General features: G+C 43.3%; 1 protein-coding gene across 6 annotated transcripts in view; it reads right to left on the reverse strand.

The window, feature by feature from the left end:
• Positions 1–19,251, reverse strand: part of pum (pumilio) — a 63,177-nt gene that overhangs the window by 33,378 nt on the left and 10,548 nt on the right. For all 6 annotated transcript variants that reach the window (XM_086917112.1, XM_031919817.2, XM_086917116.1 and 3 more), the window contains 5 exons: positions 15,660–15,792; positions 12,412–12,523; positions 12,223–12,322; positions 12,005–12,135; positions 9,694–10,048 (listed from right to left, as the gene is read on the reverse strand). In XM_086917112.1, the coding sequence (XP_086773238.1) occupies positions 9,694–10,048; positions 12,005–12,135; positions 12,223–12,322; positions 12,412–12,523; positions 15,660–15,792 (831 nt within the window). The remainder of the gene's footprint in view (positions 1–9,693; positions 10,049–12,004; positions 12,136–12,222; positions 12,323–12,411; positions 12,524–15,659; positions 15,793–19,251) is intronic.

Raw genomic sequence — 19,251 nt, forward strand, 5'->3', positions numbered from 1 at the left:
GAGTTGATCGAAGATCGAGTGGGAGAAACAGAAACTGAGAACGGGAAAACCGATGGATAGTTGTAGACGGGAGGAGGGAGGGGGGGGGGGAGAAAAAAAAATAAAGAGAAGTAATTATAGGAGAAAAGAGAATGTAGCGAGTGGAACGGGAAGGAGGCTCGATGTATCGGCGAAGAAAAGGAGGAGAGGCAATCGAAAAGGGGAGAGGGCTATTCATACCCCCTATCCAACCGTACCTTGCAGCAGCTATTATTTACATATCAGCAACTTCGTGCTTCCATATACATAAATGCGCAAATACGTTTGCTCATGAGAATATAGCTGCTCGTGAAAGAGTAGGGGAGGGGGGGGAGAGGAGGAGGGGCACGAGCAAAGTACAAATGTGCACACACGAGAAGCGACATTGCACGGATATACGAATATACGCGAGCAGGCCAGCACAACCGTCGCCGGGATTGGTATCCGTTAAACTAGCCTGATTTCTGAAAAGAGCTTTGCATCCGAGCTCCGTTGGAAAACACGCTCGAGGAGCGGGGAGGGGCGGGGAGCTATGGTCAATGAGTCGTCCCTTTTCGTCGTTGCCGCCGAATTAAAATCAACCCTCAACGGTAATTCACCTTGCGAGTGCCGGACTATGCAACGCGACGCCTCTCGTGCACCCCCCCCCCTCTCCCCGATGTCGCGTATTTGCGTGAAATCAACGCCACGGTAACGAAAGAACGTTGAAAGCTGAATCGTCGAGCCGAAAAGGCTTTCGTATTCCGTGCCCGTCGTCTCTATTTTCTTTTTTCTTCTTTTTTTTTTTCTCGCACCAGCCCCGACAAATTCGTGGCTTCGATCGGGAAAAAGAAAACGAACGAAACGACGAAACCGCCCACCCTCTAACTCGAACTCCGATATAATATACTATATATATATATATATATATATTTAATTAATACACGTCGAAATAATAGAGCGCGATATTATACGCGATAAGGAAAAGGGGGTCAGTAATAAACGCGATATTACCATTCCATATCTAGTCGAGGAAAATTGGGCCTTTTCTTCGAGGGTTTCTTCTCTGTTTCTTCTATTCACCCGAGAAGGGAAAAAAAGAGACGGTTCGATGTTTCCAAAGCGACCCCTTCCCTCCCTCGTCTAACCTACGATATATTCGCTATATTTTCCCGAAGATATATTTTCGCGACACGGGATCGGATCGATGTCTTTGACCCCCCGCAGGGATATCGCAAGGATGCATGAACCGACCTGCGAGATTCGATTGCAACTATGGAAAAGTTGAGAACCTCTAGATTCCGAGGGATGGACGAGCACGCGAGTTCGCGTGTTAGGTGCCGCGAGGTTCTCCTCGTTCTCGCCGTTTCTCCATACGATATCTCTCTTTCTCTCTCCTCGACCCCTACTACCAACCCTTGTGAAACACGGCAACGCTGCCCGCACACCCTACGATCTTTTATTATAAGAAAAAAATTTCCAGCTGAACGCGGCATACGTGTAAAAATATAGTTACCGATTGCCTACACTTGCACACCCATTCGCTCGGCTACCTGTGTGCACATGCACCCGTGACGACGGTGCAACAAACGCAGGAAGTGGTGGTTTTTAAAGAGTCTTTCGCCGTGGAGAGGAGAGGAGAGAGAGAGAGAGAGAGAAAAAAAAAAGGTGATAAACGCCGATCAAGCGACAACACACTTGGAATTTTCCACCCTTTGATTCTCTCTCTCTTTCCAGCTTATGCCGGGGCGTAATCACGACTGAAATTCTTTAACGAGCGATCGATAAAATGTAATCGATGTGAAAACGTAAACATCGAAATTACCGCTCGTACCGCGGGCTTAGTTATCGGGCGGGGAAATGGCCAGTCGAAACGTTTTACGCGCTTCGTTACACATTCCTTCCTACACGCTCCTCCACCTCTATCTCTGAGTTACTTACGTAACTCGCTCGATCGTTTTTATTTGCTTCTTCGTTTCTCGATGATTATAACCAACAAAAGATCGGAATCGGTGTCTTTTGAGCACCGTCGGAGTTTCTGGAGTTTGCACTTGGTCACGATTTCAGGGCGTTTGCTTTGTGTTTCCACGCTCGAGATGAGGTGGATGTTGCGGATGGAGGGAGGGAGGGAGGGAGGGAAAGACGCGCGGGGTGGTCACACGTCGGAGCAAGGCTGGAGGTGAAGGTGGAGAGGCTACTTCAAGTTGGTTTCTAGCCTAGATTCGACTCCGCGGGTGATCCGGTGGTTTTAATTAGGATCCACCACGAGGCTGTTCTTCTAAGACTAATGATCTCTCTCGTTTCATTAATAACACGGGACCAAGTGTCATTTTCGTCTTGAAGAAGTGTCGCATGACAAAGCAATATTAAAACTCGTCTTCTTAGCATTCGTTCGTATTATATACGTATACACGAGTGCCAGTGTCTGTATTAATTAACCTCTCCCTTATATCCATCAAAAAGGAAAGAGACACCCGTGGAGACCTTTAATTGAAAATGTTATCGGTGTTTCCTGGGTGAAACGCGAACGCGGGACGCGAAAATATCTTGAAAAGCGCCGACGCCGTGCATTTTTTTAATCGACGTTTCGAGCAAACATTCCACGGATATTCGGATGAGTCATCAGCGAAAGAGCTTTCCCGCGAGAAAAAGACGGAGAGAGTAGCAGCACACAGGAGGGAGGGGGGGAGTATCGCACGATACTCGGACAAATTTCCAACCAACATCAACCCTGACCTTTCCCTACGACCTATTAACGGGCTTAGAAGAGAGCGAAGGCAGAGTGAGGAATTACGTGGTAATTTCGGCCTCCGGGGAAATAATCGGCTTGACACCGGGGAAAAACGGAAGAATATTACGACGCCTAAAAAATTACACGAATCAACGACAACCGTTGAAAGAAACATTTCGAGTTTCGACACGGCTAGTGGACGATCTCCCGTGCAACGTTTAAAAGTCCATTAAACCTAATCGAATATCGTCGAAGACGCTTTGTTTGCGCAAAAATTACGCGCGAATTCGTAAAAAAAAGAAATCGACATCTTCGTCCGAAAGAGTCGAAACGACGATGGATGAGAAGAGAATTGATACTCCCTGATCCACGATGGATGGGGAAAAACAAAAGGGAGGTAATTATTAGATTCGGGAAAAGCGGAAAGGGAAACACAAACGAGTTCTCTTGTCTGCGAAATTCGAAGAGTTAGACAGAGGGAAAATTCATTCGGGACTGTGTAGCGTGTGTCTGAAAAGATCGGATCCTTCCACTTAATTGCCGAGACGGTAGTCTTCCAGGAGACTGGGTCCCGAAGGTGGCGAGGTCCTTTGACTCGGTTTCCGCGTCGGCGAACGCGACGCGCGAGACACTTACATAAACTTCCGGTAAAACGATGAAACGGATGCCGGAAAAATGAGAGGAGGCCGGTTTAAATGGCGCGACGCGTTGTCGTTCCTTCTCGACGATCGCAGAAATGCACAGAACAGGGGGAGAAAAGAGAGAGAGAGAGAAAAAAAACCGGGAGAGGAGAGAAGGAATTTGGATTTTTCCAAATCCTCGCTCGAAATCGGGTGAATCACTTTTCGATTAATTACGGAGATTACCGTGAAATGATACGAATCCGACAAACGGATCGTTGTTTAATAAATCTGTCGGGAACAGTAGTTTATAGAAGGCGTGTAGCGGGAGCGAAGTAGATTATGTCTAATTGGAGTGTAGCCTTCCGATGAAAGCACGGTGTAATTGGTCGAGGTAAGGAAATGGTGCGCACATTCTTGCCGTCCCTAATTGCTTCAGCCTCTATCACGCTACTTCGCCGTGGATTTGCTAATCCTTGTTGTTTCCGATTAGCCAACACGCGTATATAGTTGCGCTCACTCGAGGAACACGGACACGACGTTGCCTGCCACCTGCGAACTTCGTGGCTAACTAACCTCGTCGAAGTTAAGGTTGGTTCGATCGATAATTAAAGAAAGAAAGAAAAAAAAAAAGCGAAAGAAAAAGAAACGATACGTACAATCGCATCGCGTCACACAATGTGCGCGTTGAATGAACAGAGAAGAGGGAAGAGGATGAAAATTTTGTTTTGAGTTTTATTAAAAAAAAAAAAAAAAAATTACCGGTTTAGCTTAAAAAAAAAACCTGTGCACCGCGGGTACATAATGAGGCGTGAACGATGAAGTTGAAGTATGGAAAATTTAATATAACAAACGGGACAAATTCCTTTGTGGAGCGAAACGCGTAGGTATATATGTGGAGCAGTGTACGCGACTTCCGTGGTTGGCTATGCCAAAGTGAGTCAGCTAGCGTGAAAAATTGAGGAATAGGCCGTAGATGAGGAAGAGAGGGGGGGAATGGTTTTCTGCGTAAGTATGGCCGATTATGTAAGTCTACCAAAAATATCGTCGAATGAGTGACAAGCACTTGGCTTGTTCGAGCATATCGTCAGGCAATTTGAGGCAGCGTTAGCGATTATTTGTAAAACTGTACCAACCATGAAACAACCGAGTCGATCCCGCTGGCCAAAAGCGAATCCAAACAAAATCTCTATACTCCGATCCAAGGAAAATCGGAACGACTGACATTTAGTCAACTTCATCGTTGCGCTCGATATCCCCGCATAAAATTCGACGAGTTTGATTTGAAATATCGAACTACGGAAAGAAGAGAGTGAGAGAGACAGAGGGAAGACAGAGAGAGGATAAACCCGTTTTCTGCGAAGAATTTCAGGGTCCGTAAACAATCGTTATCGACTTCTTGAACAAGAGGCGCGGTGAAGGCATGGTTTGGGAGCGACAATAGGCAGCCGGTCGTGGATAGGGGTGGCTCGCGTGCATATTTGTCAGTTCGTCAAAGGAACGGTAAAGCGTTTAAAACGGAAACGTGGCTAGCTGAAAGGCTGAAAAACGAAGCTCTCGCGAAACTCGATATTTCGACGACAAAGAGAGGCCCCGCTGGGAATGGAACAGTAGCTTGGAATTTCTGACCGGAAACGCTATGGCGGTGGAGAACGCCGAACGCTTACCCCCCAAGACTTCACAACCTTCGGCCGATGATACAGATTTTCATCGGAGGAAGTCATTGCACTTTATGCTGAATGGGCACCGAGTCAACAACCCGATGCTCCTCCTCCGCTTGTATGCGTGCATATATTTGCGTACAACGCGTGTAATACACACCTTTACAGAGCCTCTCTCTCTCTCTCTCCCCCACCCCCTCTTTTCCCGTGCTCTCCTCTTCCTGTTTTTCGCGTGATCACAAGAAGGGAACGCGCGTATATGGCCGAAAAAGGAGTAAAACGAGGGAGGAGGAGGAGGAGGAGGAGAAAATGTGAACGAAACCTAGAGAGAGGAAAGAGAGAAGAGGGAGGAGGAGGGGGACAGCCACTGCCTCCTGAAGAGGATGATGAAGAGAGGGGAAAAAACGAGAAGGTCGCGCGGGGAAGGAACGCGAAGAGTGGAGAGAGAGAGAGAAGAGGGGGGCAAGAGGGAGCGAAACACGGAGAGAAGGGGAGAGAGAGGAGACCTCGGGGGTCTGGGAATCATCGCTTCATGCACTGACGAGCACGAGCCTTCGCGTAATAACGCGATCAGAGGGCAGCCGTGTCTCGTGTGTGCACGCACTCCTCTCGTACTCCATCGCACACGCTCGCTGCTGCCTGCGGAGGCAAGCACGCGTGCATAAACGGCGGCGTAATACGTAAGCAGCGCGAGCGTTCTATTTTTATATGTGTGTTACGTCGGGAAGAAGAAGCCGCGGCCACCGTTCGTGGAAATATTCGCGAAACGCGACAAACAGGGGGATAAAACCGAAGGACAACCTTGTTGAAGTGGCGGGAATATTGGACGACGAGGGGGTGGCTGGTGGGTGGTGCGTGTGTCTCTGAACCCGCCGCGTCCGATCGTTGGAGATCGTTGAAACGCGGCCGCGCACACGCCAGACGTACCGAAGCACCGTGTTAATTAATACACGACAACCACCGGAGGGAATCCGGTTTAACGTATAATGCGGCACTAATTGCGGAAGGAAAAATGGAAGGGGAGGGGGGGGGGGGAGATGGAGAGAAAGAGAGGGAGGGAGGGAGGGGAAAAAAAAGAAACGATGGAAAGAAATAAAAATTTATAACGAATTCGTCGGCGAAATACAAGTCGCGTCGCGCGTTTGCGATTTTTTTTTTCTTTTCCCCTCCTCCTCCTCCTCCTCCTCCTCGGCGACCGGGTACACACCGCTCGATGCATGCTTTGTGCGACATTTTGCGTTTTCATCGAGGCGTGCGGAAACGAAAAGGTAGAACGAACGTGCAAGGAAGAAAGAGATTACAGGAGGCATGGCAGTCGAGCTGCACCTGTGCATACGCGGTTCGTTCATCACGTGGAAAATGCAGCTATGGCCCTTACCCTGGGAACAATGCTGGCTACGATGGGTACTATTTCCCGTAGGAAAGAGGAGAGGAGAGGGAACGTGAGCTCGCTCGCTCGCTCGCTAGCGCGCACGCTACGCACGGAAAGATGGAGAGAAGAGAGGAAAGAGGAGAGAGAGAGAGAGAGAGAGAGAGAGAGAGAGAGAGAGCTGAAGAAAAAACAGAGACGGATAGAGGGGGAGGGAAAACGAGTTGGACGACCCGAGGTCTTGTACACCGCATTTTCTCCCCTTTCATTTGTGATTTCCTCTTTTTTCCAACCAGAATTGTATATTCACCAGCGACTAGCTAGAGAGATAGAGAGAGAGGAGAGGGAGAGGGGGGGGGAGACTTTCTTAATAAACATCGGTGTGAATCGCAGAAAAACCTCGAGTTAATCCGTTAACCCCTGAACAAATTCTTTATCCAAACGCTTACACCTTCAAGTGCAAACACTTTACGCGCCTGTGCGCTCAGAGGAATCGCGGGATGGGATTTCTCACAAAGAGGGATCTGGCCACGTCACGTGCCACGGAATAAAATTATCGATTTTCTTAAAAACTCTATCCACCTTTAAAAGAAACGTTCCGTTTCGTTTCAATCGAGCATCGCCCGTCAAATCTTTCAGCGCGTAATCCCGCGCGTTCGAAAGAGAAACGAATATATATATATATATATCGCGACCGAACTAGCCTAACTAACACTCTAGAATAGGAAGAACGGTTTTGCTGTAAACAGCGAAGAATGTGGAACGTAGACGAGACACCTATTACTTGAAACGAGACGTCAACGCGAACGGTATACACGTCGATGTCCTCGACTTCCGGTCCCCGTTCCAATTTCGAATCGACCGCTTTCGAATCGAGCTCGACTTCGATAACTTGTGTTATTCTCGAGCTAAATTAAACGTTTGCGCTTCCGTACGGGTCGGGGAGGGATGTTCCTTCGAAAGGAATTAGATTATTGACGAGTAATAACAATAATAAGGAAACGTGTTGTGATAATAATAATCTCGATGCCTCGAGAGAGGGAGGAGAGCGGTAAAGATTAAAAAGCAGTGGGTAACCACGTATCGCGAAATTGCTCGATGCCGGTCGGAACTATGAAGAAGGTTTCATAACGAAAGACACTTTGATACATTCACCCGTATAACGTTCGGACATGCAGTGTAACGTGCATAAATATGAATATGTGCTAGGATAGGCTATATATCGCTTGTTCTATTTTCTGAATAGGATTCGAAGTAGATGTCGAGAACTTGTCACTCCGTGATTTATACATTTGTCTGCGCCGGAGGACGAGATCGTTCTCCATTCCCCTTCTACTCGTCTTTTAAGCTTGTCAGGTCATACCGAGTTCCAATACGAAAGGGAGGGAGGAGAGTCTTTTTCGCTGAGCGAAATAGAGAGAAGAAAAGGACAGAGAGAAAGAGAGGGAGGGAAAAAAATGAAAGCAGATATGTCCTATGAAGCTAGATTCTCAAGGATAAAGCTAGCCAAGGTTGCCGAGAGTGGAAAGATTCGATCGTTGGTCGTATTTCGAAGCCAAGTTTGCGGCAGGATGCCCCGACCGTGTGCCTGGTCAATTTATTAGAGCGGAACTTATTTTCAAAATTATACACGATTTATATCATATTTTAATGTTTTTATTCGTGGATAATATCGCTCGTATCCAGGAGAGACAATGACGGAACGAAACGAATACGTACTTTAAAAATATAATCGAACGAACGAAACGAGCAGTAACGGAGGATCGAGAGCCACGAATGAACTCTCGACGCAATGACGCAAGCGGGAAAAAAATGACACGCATCTATTTTTTTCTGCCGACTATGCTCTGAAAAAGATTAAAACAAAATAAGAGTACGCGCGTACGAATTTCAAATATTATCGTCGCCTTTTAAATAATGTCGTGGAATACCATTCGATCTTGTTCATCAACCAGATTGAAAATCGTAAATGTCAAAAGTTTGCCAAGTTGCATAGTCATCGTTGAAATAAACGTCTATTGTAAATACTTTGATTTGCAATTACGAAAGCTGCGGCATCACGCCGCGTGCATCACAGTTTACGATCTTCTATAATTAACCTTAAGCCAAGGAAGACGATACGACGTTAATTACGCATCAATAATAATTTCGTTAAAAATGCTAGTAAATCAATGCTAAAACTATTCCGTCCGTTCTATTGTTGTTCCGCGGCCGTGCCTTCACCCCTGGATAGGCAGGCTATTCGTTCGAATGAAACGCGACTTCAAAAGCAAAGGAAGTCCGTCGAGAACCCGTACAAGAGGGTTGCTCGGTGGTTGGACCGCTCGTTAGTATCAGCTGCTTGCTGCTTAAAAATAACCTCTTCCTAGTCAACGGTACAATCGCTAAATTAACGCCGGTAGCGACGCCCTTCGCGTGGAAAACCATCTACAGACTTTAAATACGCCGTTCTAGAACTATTAAGGATTCCTCGAGTTCCAGACTCGAGTTCTAGACGCACGAAACAGAATCGGTTCGATGTGACGTTAACACAAAAAAAAAAAAAAAAAAAAAAAAGAAAAAGAAGAATGGTCTCGCTTGTACGAGACCATGTACGAGTCTAAGGTATAATCCATTAATCACGCTTGTTGAACAATAATGATATTATGACGGTACGAACATGTCATTAGCATACATCTTTCCGGATGTACGGCTGACAAAAGGGAGGAAATAGAGTTTAATCGTCCGAAAAGTCAAATATTTCCCTTTGCAAAGCGTCTCGTTGAAATGTTTAATTTGATAGGCGGCAGAAGTATATAAATACGTATACCGATATACCATTCTACTCAATTAATGCGATTAATGATCCTCGTTGAACTACAAACAGCTTTTGATAATAATCAGCAAACCTCGTGGTATATCTATGTAGGATTATGGTCCGATTGCTTTCACAATTTACGAATACGTTTCTGATTATTATTAATCGGCATGCCAGAATATGCTTAAAGCTAACACGAGAACTGGGACAACCTTCTGATAATTCGCTAGAATCATCCCTAACCGGGTCCAAGAACAACAACCGGTTCCTAGACAGACTTACGTCGTCATTCGTGTAACTTTTCGTTCGCTCGCTAATATCTTGCAAAGGCGAGACACGTTATTCCCCCACGCGTATTGTCTCGTACCGCAAAAAGTCGTATTCCTCCGAGAGAGAGAGAGAGAGAGAGAGAGAGAGAGAGAGAGAGAGAAAGAGAGAAAGAGAGAAAAAAAAATATAACTTCTGTGAGAGTTCGTTGCGACGAATAAAAGAAGGGGAACAATAAGGTCGAGACTTACCTGAACATCAAAGTGAGTAGTGGTGTCTTGTGGCTGCGGGGGTCCCTGTTGCTGTTGTTGTTGCTGGGAAGGTGGGGGGCCCTGTGGGGGTGGCGGAGCCTGTGCACCAAAGAGTTGTGCCGCGTGCGAGTGTGGATGTTGAAGATGATGTGTCGGTGGTGCTTGATGATGTTGAAGATGATGCGGTGGAGCTGGGGCAAAAGCGGCCATGAAATGTTCCTCGCTTCCAACGACATCGACACCAGGTTTTAACAGTACGACCCCGCCACCACCAGCGCTCACAGCCAGAGTTGCAGCCGCGTTCTTCTGAAATTCCTCCTCGCCTGGAGAAGGTTGGCGACTCCCAGGTGTACGACTGTAAATGAAGAATAACGTTGTTCTCAGCGATCTCTTTTTTCTTTCGACGAGAAAAAGTAATTCGTTATTGGATAATATTCGGAAACAATGATCGTCGTAATGTAGATAAATGTAGAACAATCGAATACGACAACGATATTATAATTTATGACGATATTTTGATACAAGAGTAAAGAGGAAGCAAAGATGAAGAGATTATGCAGTCTTTGAAATAGTAAAATGAGATACTTTTCATATTTTGCTCTTCGTGCGTTCCATTCCAATTTATAAGCATTTGAAAACAGCCTACAATATATTTGACAAAGATAAACGAATTGTATCCAGTAACTGGAACAATAGAGGATGCACAAATTATTCGTGAATACGTTATATATATAAAAAAAATTGACTTTTTTTGTATCTCAATAAAGGTAAATGTTTGCTTTGCAAAGACGATTGAACGATGAATTTGAATTTTTGTTTTAAATTATAAAATTAAAAATTTTAAATTATAAATCCTTATAAAAATTTCAGTAACACGAATGAAATCAATGATAAAAAATTATACTACGATCAGACTGTTGTTCTTATTTTCTATATTTTTAAAGAAAGTGACGTAGCTTTCCTTAGCCATTATAAAACGACAATCGTAAATGTCATGGATCTGATTCTGTGTGACGTGAACATAGAAATCTTAGAGTAAAAGAATTCTATTTTACGCATCCTGATAGCTATCTTTTTGCAACGTTACTCAAGTGTTTACACTTATACGTACGTATAATTATAAAATACTTAAATGTATAATTATATAATTACAATACAATCAAAACAAACGAATGATAAAGAGAAAAATAATAATTAGAAAGTCGCAATTAGCTCCTTCCGAAACCAATTTACTTTAATTTCCTAACACAAATTAAAAATCATTAATAAAATTATAAAAATATAAGAAATAATTCATTTGACAACTATTATAAATATCATTATGAAAGTCGCCATAAAACAAATCGATATATTCTGCATAATATTTAAAAAAAAAAAAATCTTTCCAAACTTGTCGTGCAAGATTCTACGATTAGTAACGCAAGATAACGGTATATTTCGCAATGACAAGCGTAATATAATTCAATGTTCGCGAATTCAATATTTAGAAATCTCATGAAAAAGTAATGAGTAAACATTATCATTATTCTTAAGTAAAAACGATAAGATTATTATATAAGTTTCAATGTATTTTTCCTACTTTATTTATTCTGTTCTTTCGTTCTATTTTATTATGTGAATCCACTCGATCTCGGTGTTCGATTTTTAATAAAAAAAAATATTAATAAAATTCAAGAAAATGATAACAGAAAACGAAGCATCAATAGTTATATTAAAAAATTTGCTATACGTGCAATAAACATCAATTTACAATTTTAATCAATATTTAAAAATATGAAGATTTTTCGATAAACAAATCAGGAATGTTTTCGTTACTTAACAAGAAAAAATAAACTGCAGTAATAATAAACCGCATAAAGAATGTCGGTAATATCGAACATACGAAGATCAAGCGAGACACCAGATGGCGTACAATGATGGTGCAAGAAAATCTAAAGACACAAATTTATAATGTCGTCGTTCGACGAGTAGAACATACACGCCCTTGACAGTTAGTCCTATTATATTTCTCAATTGTGTTGCTCACAGCAATAGTAATTGTTCACGAACAACATGTGACACATTCACAGTCGTTCAATTGAAAACAATTATATATAGCTAGAGCGAGAATAGAGCTACGCACTTTTTCTTGTGAAGTCATTTACGCAAAAGCTAAATTTGTCGTAGGTCACGTTATAATGACCAATAATAAAACCATGTGTACACTTATATTTTCATAATACAGATATCTTTGCTTCTCTTTAAAATATTTTTTATAATATGATTTTCTTTCGCTGAGAAACTATTTCTAGGATACTACTGCTATACTTACTTAAATCCTTTATCATCATCAAGACCATTCTGGGATGCTAATCCGTTATTTTGTGGACCTGTATCGTCTTTAGAACTGTCAAATGGGCTTGCCGAGCCCTTCTCTTTTTCTTTCTTGTCTGCATCAGTATTCTGCATAATGAAAACAAAAAATATATTTCAATAAAAATTTTGTTTCTCCTCTTTGCACGTATTTTATTTCGGTATTTATATAATTACCAATCTCAGGGAAACCATTCTGGGCTCCAAATCTTTGGGTGTCGTAGGACTTGATCCAAGAACATATTCGACCATTTTAACACCCAGACCACCCGTTTCACTGTGACAAGACAAACCATGTTTTTTAACATTCGAGTATATTGATAAAACACGTAACAATATCCGATTTTTTTCAAACGATATACCAACCTGCTTCTAGGGCTAAGAACTGTTCCAACTTCTGATGTTTGATGATGGTATCCAGTACCGACACCCACACGTCTTCCTGTACCCATGGAAATCGGCTGTGAGACGGCATGATCTAAAAAAAGATTGAAAATATCGTTAATCACGATACCACGTGGATGCACATTTCGATCAACGTTCATTCCCATTAACAAAATTAATATTTAAATTGATACTCACGTGTGAAATAAACATTCAATATGCCTTCAGTTTTAACCGATTATTGAAACATCCATCTCATTACATCGCTATAAAAATTCTTTGATTCAAACTTCTTACTGTTCAAAATAATGCTAACAATGATCAGTCGCATATTTAAAGAGAAAAGAAGAAAAAAAGAAAGAAGCTATTCAACGCGAACAAAACTCGACAATTTTAAAAGGAAACGTTAACAATATCCCGAAACCGTATCGTGCTTGTGTCGTATCAACCGGCAATCGATAAAAGGCGTGGGGCGAGAAACCCGCAAAGGTGTAACGGAAATTCTATCATAAAAATCCTTAACAGTTCGCCACTGTATTGCCGCCTCTCCCGCGAGACCGTTTTATTCAAAGGGTTTCGCGAGGTGATCGAGGAAGGAAGGAAGGAAGGAAGGAAAGAAGAAAGGAAGGAAGGAAGAAAGAAAGAAAAAAAGAAAAAAAAAAGAAAAGAAAGAAAAAAGATGAATTCATACATCATGAGAAAAGAAAGGTTCACGAGGATTCCAGAGGGCTGTATGAATTTTACGATTCCATATGACGCAATTTTGTCGGGTCCAGGTAGATATATATACATACACATATAGATATACATATACATATATATATACATATATATATACATATATACACATATAGGGGGTTGGTGTGGTAGCGTACAGGGTGGATCAGTAGGTACGACCCTGGGCATTGGGACGTTGCTCCCACCGCCGCTGATGCCGGGCGTCTGTCGCCATGGCAACAGCCGCGTTGCACCCATCGAGGTGACGCACACATGCAAACTCGGGCCGCGTGCACATGGAAGCCGGTACATGCCGTCGCGAGAATCAGGTGTTTCGTGCATACATTGCACACAGAACACTGCCGCGGTACCATCGCCCTCGCGCAACAACCCTGTACGACTTAAGGCTCCGTTTAATGAGAAAGAACCCCGCGCAACCTTTCCAACCTCTCACTCCATTTCTCCTTACCATCCGCGCTTCTACCAATTACCACGGTAATCCGTTTAATTGACGAGAAATTCTGACGATTTCTCCAACGACACGAAACGGCTATAAAATAAGCAGGAAGAAATCTAAATACTAGCCGAGCCGGGGAAAGACGGACGGACTCGTCTGGATTAGAGTGTAACGAGAACTTTAAAACGATTCGAAAGGGGGCAGGGGCGAGGGGGGGAGGGGGGGAGAGGGGGGGGAGAGGGGTTAAAGAGATAGAGAAGTTCGTAACACCGAGGCTCGAAAATACCAGAAGCCTGGGTGATATCGATTGATCGTAAAAGCAAGGGGAAAGAGAGAAAGAGAGAAAGAGAAGGGGGATGGACTTTGTAGATTTCCTTGGTTTTCGTAAAAGCAAACAGTTAGGAGAGATCTGTTTTGGTAGAGTATCGATTATTGACATTCCGCTCGAAGCTGCGGAGACACAAGTATTTCTACTTTCGTCTCTATATATTGTTCTTTCGGCGCTGTACCAATCAATAAGCGCGCACGACGTAAAACACACGGTATCGCTCTCGCATTTCGTTGCATCCTCCAACCAAGGAATGTGATACGGTATATAACGGCTCGTAAGTCAAACTTTTCAATATGATTCATCTTTCTCTCTAATTTTATCGGGGGTCTGAAACATCGGTATCGAACGTTCAGAGAATTCTACGTCACCCGTCGTCGAGGACCTTGCCGACGATTGCCGACAAGGCGCGCGCGTTTTATTTGTCCGAACGACAAAAGGATACGGTGTTAATCGGAATCAGCTCTTTAGTTTTTTTTTTTTTTTAATATGTCACGATTCTAAGTAATACCAGCTAATGTCTACATAATGTCCAATATATCATTGCGTTAAAATTAGAGAGCTTACGCCGAAATAAATTTTTTCAAATTATCACACCTTTTTTTTACATCTCGCAATATTAAAGAAACCAGCTCAACGATGTCGTCGCTCTTATTAAGTACAGTTAGAGAGAAGCCAATGCTCGAATACCTGAACTAATAAGCTCAATATCTTTTAAATTGCTATCAATACGTCTCGAGAAAATGACACTCGGGTACAAAAATTAAGATCCGTACGAGTGGCGATTGAAATTTTCGCGAAAGAACAAATATATATATATATATGTACACATATAAAGATATATTTCGCAAATAAATAAAATTTTATCGCGAATAAATATTTCTCGAACAAGTAACACATCGTGTTCCATCGGTTGGCTGACTCACGCAACGCGATCTCGTTTCTTTTTTAACGACACGCGGCTTTCTTTTTCGAGAGGAAATTAGCGCGCACAAGTCGATTGACTTAAAGTTATGTAACGATCAATCGTGAATGATGCCGACCGAACGGATATCGATTCGGAGCTCGCGTTTAAATTCGCGTCTCAAGAACGCGAGTGAAATCGGGGGATATTTCGAGGGATTTAAAGGGCTTGGGTATCATCATCCATCCGATTGGAAACATAGCATAAAGGCGGCAAAAGATGTCCCGACCAACATACGTATGACCCGACTGGGTCAGATTGGTGTGAACTTCATCGAAACTTCAGATGGAAGGAGGAAGAAGTCGCGGAGATAGCGTGGTGTTAATGGGCAGCAATTAATAATAAACACGACAAGGGTCATCTCTAATTTTTTTCAAACGCACGTAGGAAAGATAAGGCACGGAGGAGCGAGGACGGACGGGCGTACGTAGAGCGGTCAGGCGTTAATGTCTGCCATCCATGAATTATCGATTCCGATTAACCCCGTTCGTGGATTATATACCCCGTCTCGAAACCCCCTATTCCAAATATTCTCAGCCCTATTGTCATTGATACGTGTCAGTACGCTCGATAGCACGCCGATAGTGTGTACGCCGCTGCGGTTAGTCAATGAGCCGAGCGTTTCCGCGTGTGTTTCATTGAAAGTAATAGAAACTGTGATATAATTATGAAACGCGTGAATACGAGGCAGATATAGAGAGGGCGCGCTCTTGAAAGTTTTGTTCGTTCGTAAATATCAACGTTTCAAACGTGGAGAAACGTACCTGAGGTGCTCCAGGTGGAGTCTCGCCACATCTGGTGGTCGCCCAGGTGAAGTATCCCACCACCTTTTACACCCCCTTCGTCCTTGGAGCCGCCCTCGTCCACGCCCCAAAGCTTTTTTGCCGAGGGAGCGATCTGAAACAATATGAGAAAACGGGTCGTAAGTCCACGGGGTCAGTGAACACGTTTTCAAACGTGGCGCGTGCTGACACGAAACTCCCAAGAGCTTGGTGGTGCTTTGTGCAGTGAAAGATACGAATGCGAAACGATCGTATTAATTACACTAACGAACTACAGGGATCCGCTTAAAATTAGCATATATATTATCGTGTACAGCTGATCAACCGGCTTGATACACTGCACATGCACTCCCTTTTTTTTTTTTTTTTTATTAATGGAATAAAAAAACGTGTGTATATACCTTTCGTTTTGAGAGGCCAGTCTTCCTTTGTACCTTTACATCTTTTTACGAAGATTATAATTTCCATTTTTTATTACAGCAGAGTGTACCAAATGATATGACAAGACTCTGTGCACTGTCAATAGTCAAAAATTGTGTTAGTTTTCTATCGGGAACTAGAAATATCGATACCGGCCTTGTCAACCGGCAAGTTGGCCGGAATCGCAAAGTTTCGGCGCGAAAAAGGTAATCCCGATGGAGAGGCAGGGGAAAGACTCGAATCGGAAACAGAGACGAGTCGTTATGCTCCGTCGTGACCTGAACTCTGCTGCACTGTTCCCGACCTCACCTAACTGGAGGTCAGTGACGTAACCAGGAGAGGCGGTGGGGATGGAGGGAAGCATCGTCCGCAGATTGCGGGATCCTAGATGCAGGTATACTGCACGTGCGATGGTGACAGTGCAGCTCAAGAGTGCGGGCGTCTCGATGCATTTTCGTCCGCATCGTCACTCGCGCCCGGTCTACGGATCGTTAAATGAAAGTACCGAAGAGGGGAGTTTCGATTCAGCTCGAAGCTCGCCCCGTTTTCTTCTTTCACGTCCCTTCTTTTCATCGGGTAAACTATTCATCGCGAGACGTCAACCTTCCTTCGAAATTTATATAAACGTTCCAATCGAACGTTTCCTCTATATATCTGAATTCTTCGAGAATCGGTTTTTTATCAACTCTCATATATAATTATCGTTTCGTCGACAATATATATATATATAAACGTATACATATATATGCGTTTTCATCGATCGTTTAAATCACGATATTTACAAGCGGTTTCACAAGTTTGGTGAATCGGTTCTCGATGAATTCAATTCCGATATGCGTAGTAGTTGGTAAAATGATATCAAGAGATCGAGTGTATACATACGCAACGCGTGGTATCGCAACATTACCGCATCGGCGATGCTTCCAAGCCAATGTTTCACACTTGCTCCGACAAATCGCGCGTTGCGCCAGATTATTTAACCGGTACCTCAAGAAGACGCAACACGAGTCTTCTAGGTGTAACAACATGATTCATCGGCGTGACGTTGGAAAAAAAAAAAAGGAAAAAGAGCGCGGGAATAAGCATGATTCGAGATTTCACGAGTTTCCAACGACGAAGCCGATGCGTTTCGGATATATATATATATATACAGGTACAAACACGCGATATTTATATTTTATTGATCAAGCAAACGATATCACGTACAATAGCATGTGCGTCATTCACCGAGTAGGTATACCAACTCGAATATACGCGAACCACGAAATATCAAACGACGCTGTTTATCGTTTGCGATGGATCGACAATCGCGCGTTAATTATATTCCTTGTCGTTGAATAAAAAAATGTTAGCGTGTGTCCTTTGCAGCGAATTAATAGTTATCAATTTTCCGCATGTATCGCTTCACATGTAAACCGCAGAAAAACAAAACGATAAAGAAACGTTTCACGCGTCACACGGTCAACGAAATAGAGTCACGCGAGAGCTAGTTCTAAAACGTTCTTCTACCTATAAAATTTCGAGTCCTGATTCTTAGCCAAGGCTCGTACGATTTTCACCTAGTTCAACAAATCGGCGGATAAAAGGGAACATAAAAAAAAAAAAAAAAAATCGAACGGGTCGTACGAGTTTAGAAACCGGTTAGAAATCCCACGGGAGAAAACGTGGAATAATCAAAGAAGTGTACGAGCGAGGAAGGTTCGATACATGTCAAATTGGAAAGCGAATCTTCGTTTGCATCATCTTACGGAATCATTTTTTTTTTTTCCCCAACTTGCATTTCGTTCCATTCCATCGGTTCTCATTTTTACTCTCTCCCTTCCCTCTCTATCTCTCTCTTGCTTGTAACAGCATCGTTGCCGTCATCGTTGCTGACCACAACGGTGGTTAAAGTGCTCTCCAAGAGGACTTGGCGTGCAATGTTCTCGTATGCATTCGTATGCATCGATGACGTTCGAACACGGTCCCTGCTTAGTTAATCGGGAACGTATTAATGTTACGTCGCTGATTTCCCAGATTGCGCGACACGTGCCGTCATGCGATACGACCTCTTTCTTCAAAATACAGGGCGACGCGAAAATAATGAAGGGAAAAAAAAAATTTGAAAGTCGTATAAAGATTGCCGCATCACTTCACACAGTGGAAAGTTTCTAGTTCGTTTCTTTTTTCTTCAATAGTCGAGACGTTGGATTACATTAATTTTCACGTCATTCTGAATACATATAGAATACGAAGAAAACATGGTCGAGCCAGCTATATATACGACATACGTCGACGATTTCCATTGTTCTTTCCTGTCACGACGAATTTCGTGGTATTGAACTAAAACCACTGCCAAATTCTCCTTAACGCACACGAATGAGATGCGAATCAAAGCTACGAAATGGAAGGATGAACGGAGGATACGTCTAAAGGTTCGTCTAAGGTAAGGCTAAGGGTAAGGCTCGGTCAACCGGGGGCGATACGCCGTGAGTATCGACCGCGTCGCCGGCCGGCAGAGACGCTTTTGCACGTTAAGCACGACTATGGGGAGAAAGAGAAGGGAAGAGGTCGAAAAGCGAACGAACGAGAAAGAGAAAACCCATCGCAAAATTTTCCCGATCCTCGAAAGGGGAATTTCGAAAAGGAGAACTTCTTGATTCTATACTATGATAACTTGTTCCGAATATTTTACGTGCATCCTAAATGCATTGGATGGAATAAACGAGGAATTACGGATGATATTAAAAAAAAAAAACAAAAACAAAAACAAACAAACAAGAAAAAATTTTCCCGTTCATTCGAAGTTTGTTTGTTAGCGGAGCGAAAACGGTAGCATTCCGTTCCCTGAAACCGGTCAGCGAAATCTTTTGCACGTTCAGCGAAGACAGAGAATAGAGGGAAAAAGAGAGGGAAACGAGGAAACGAAAGAGAAAAAGAAGGTAAAACGATGTGCCGTCGTCGTTTCTCGTTCGTTAGACGAGAATGATATAATTCTATCCATTCGAACCGGCCAGCACCAGCAGCAGAAGCACTTTTGCACGTTAGCCGCAACTGCGTTGTAGGGAGGATCGGGGAGGCGAAAAACGAGGGTGAACAAGCGAGAGATCGAGACGAAGGGATATCGAACGAGAGAGAGAGAGAAAGAGAGAGAGAGAGAAAGTTAAAAAAGAAA

This window comes from Apis florea, unplaced genomic scaffold (genome assembly GCF_048593485.1).
Source record: "Apis florea isolate Af1SG1 unplaced genomic scaffold, ASM4859348v1 contig_3813_pilon, whole genome shotgun sequence".
Lineage (NCBI taxonomy): Eukaryota > Metazoa > Arthropoda > Insecta > Hymenoptera > Apidae > Apis > Apis florea.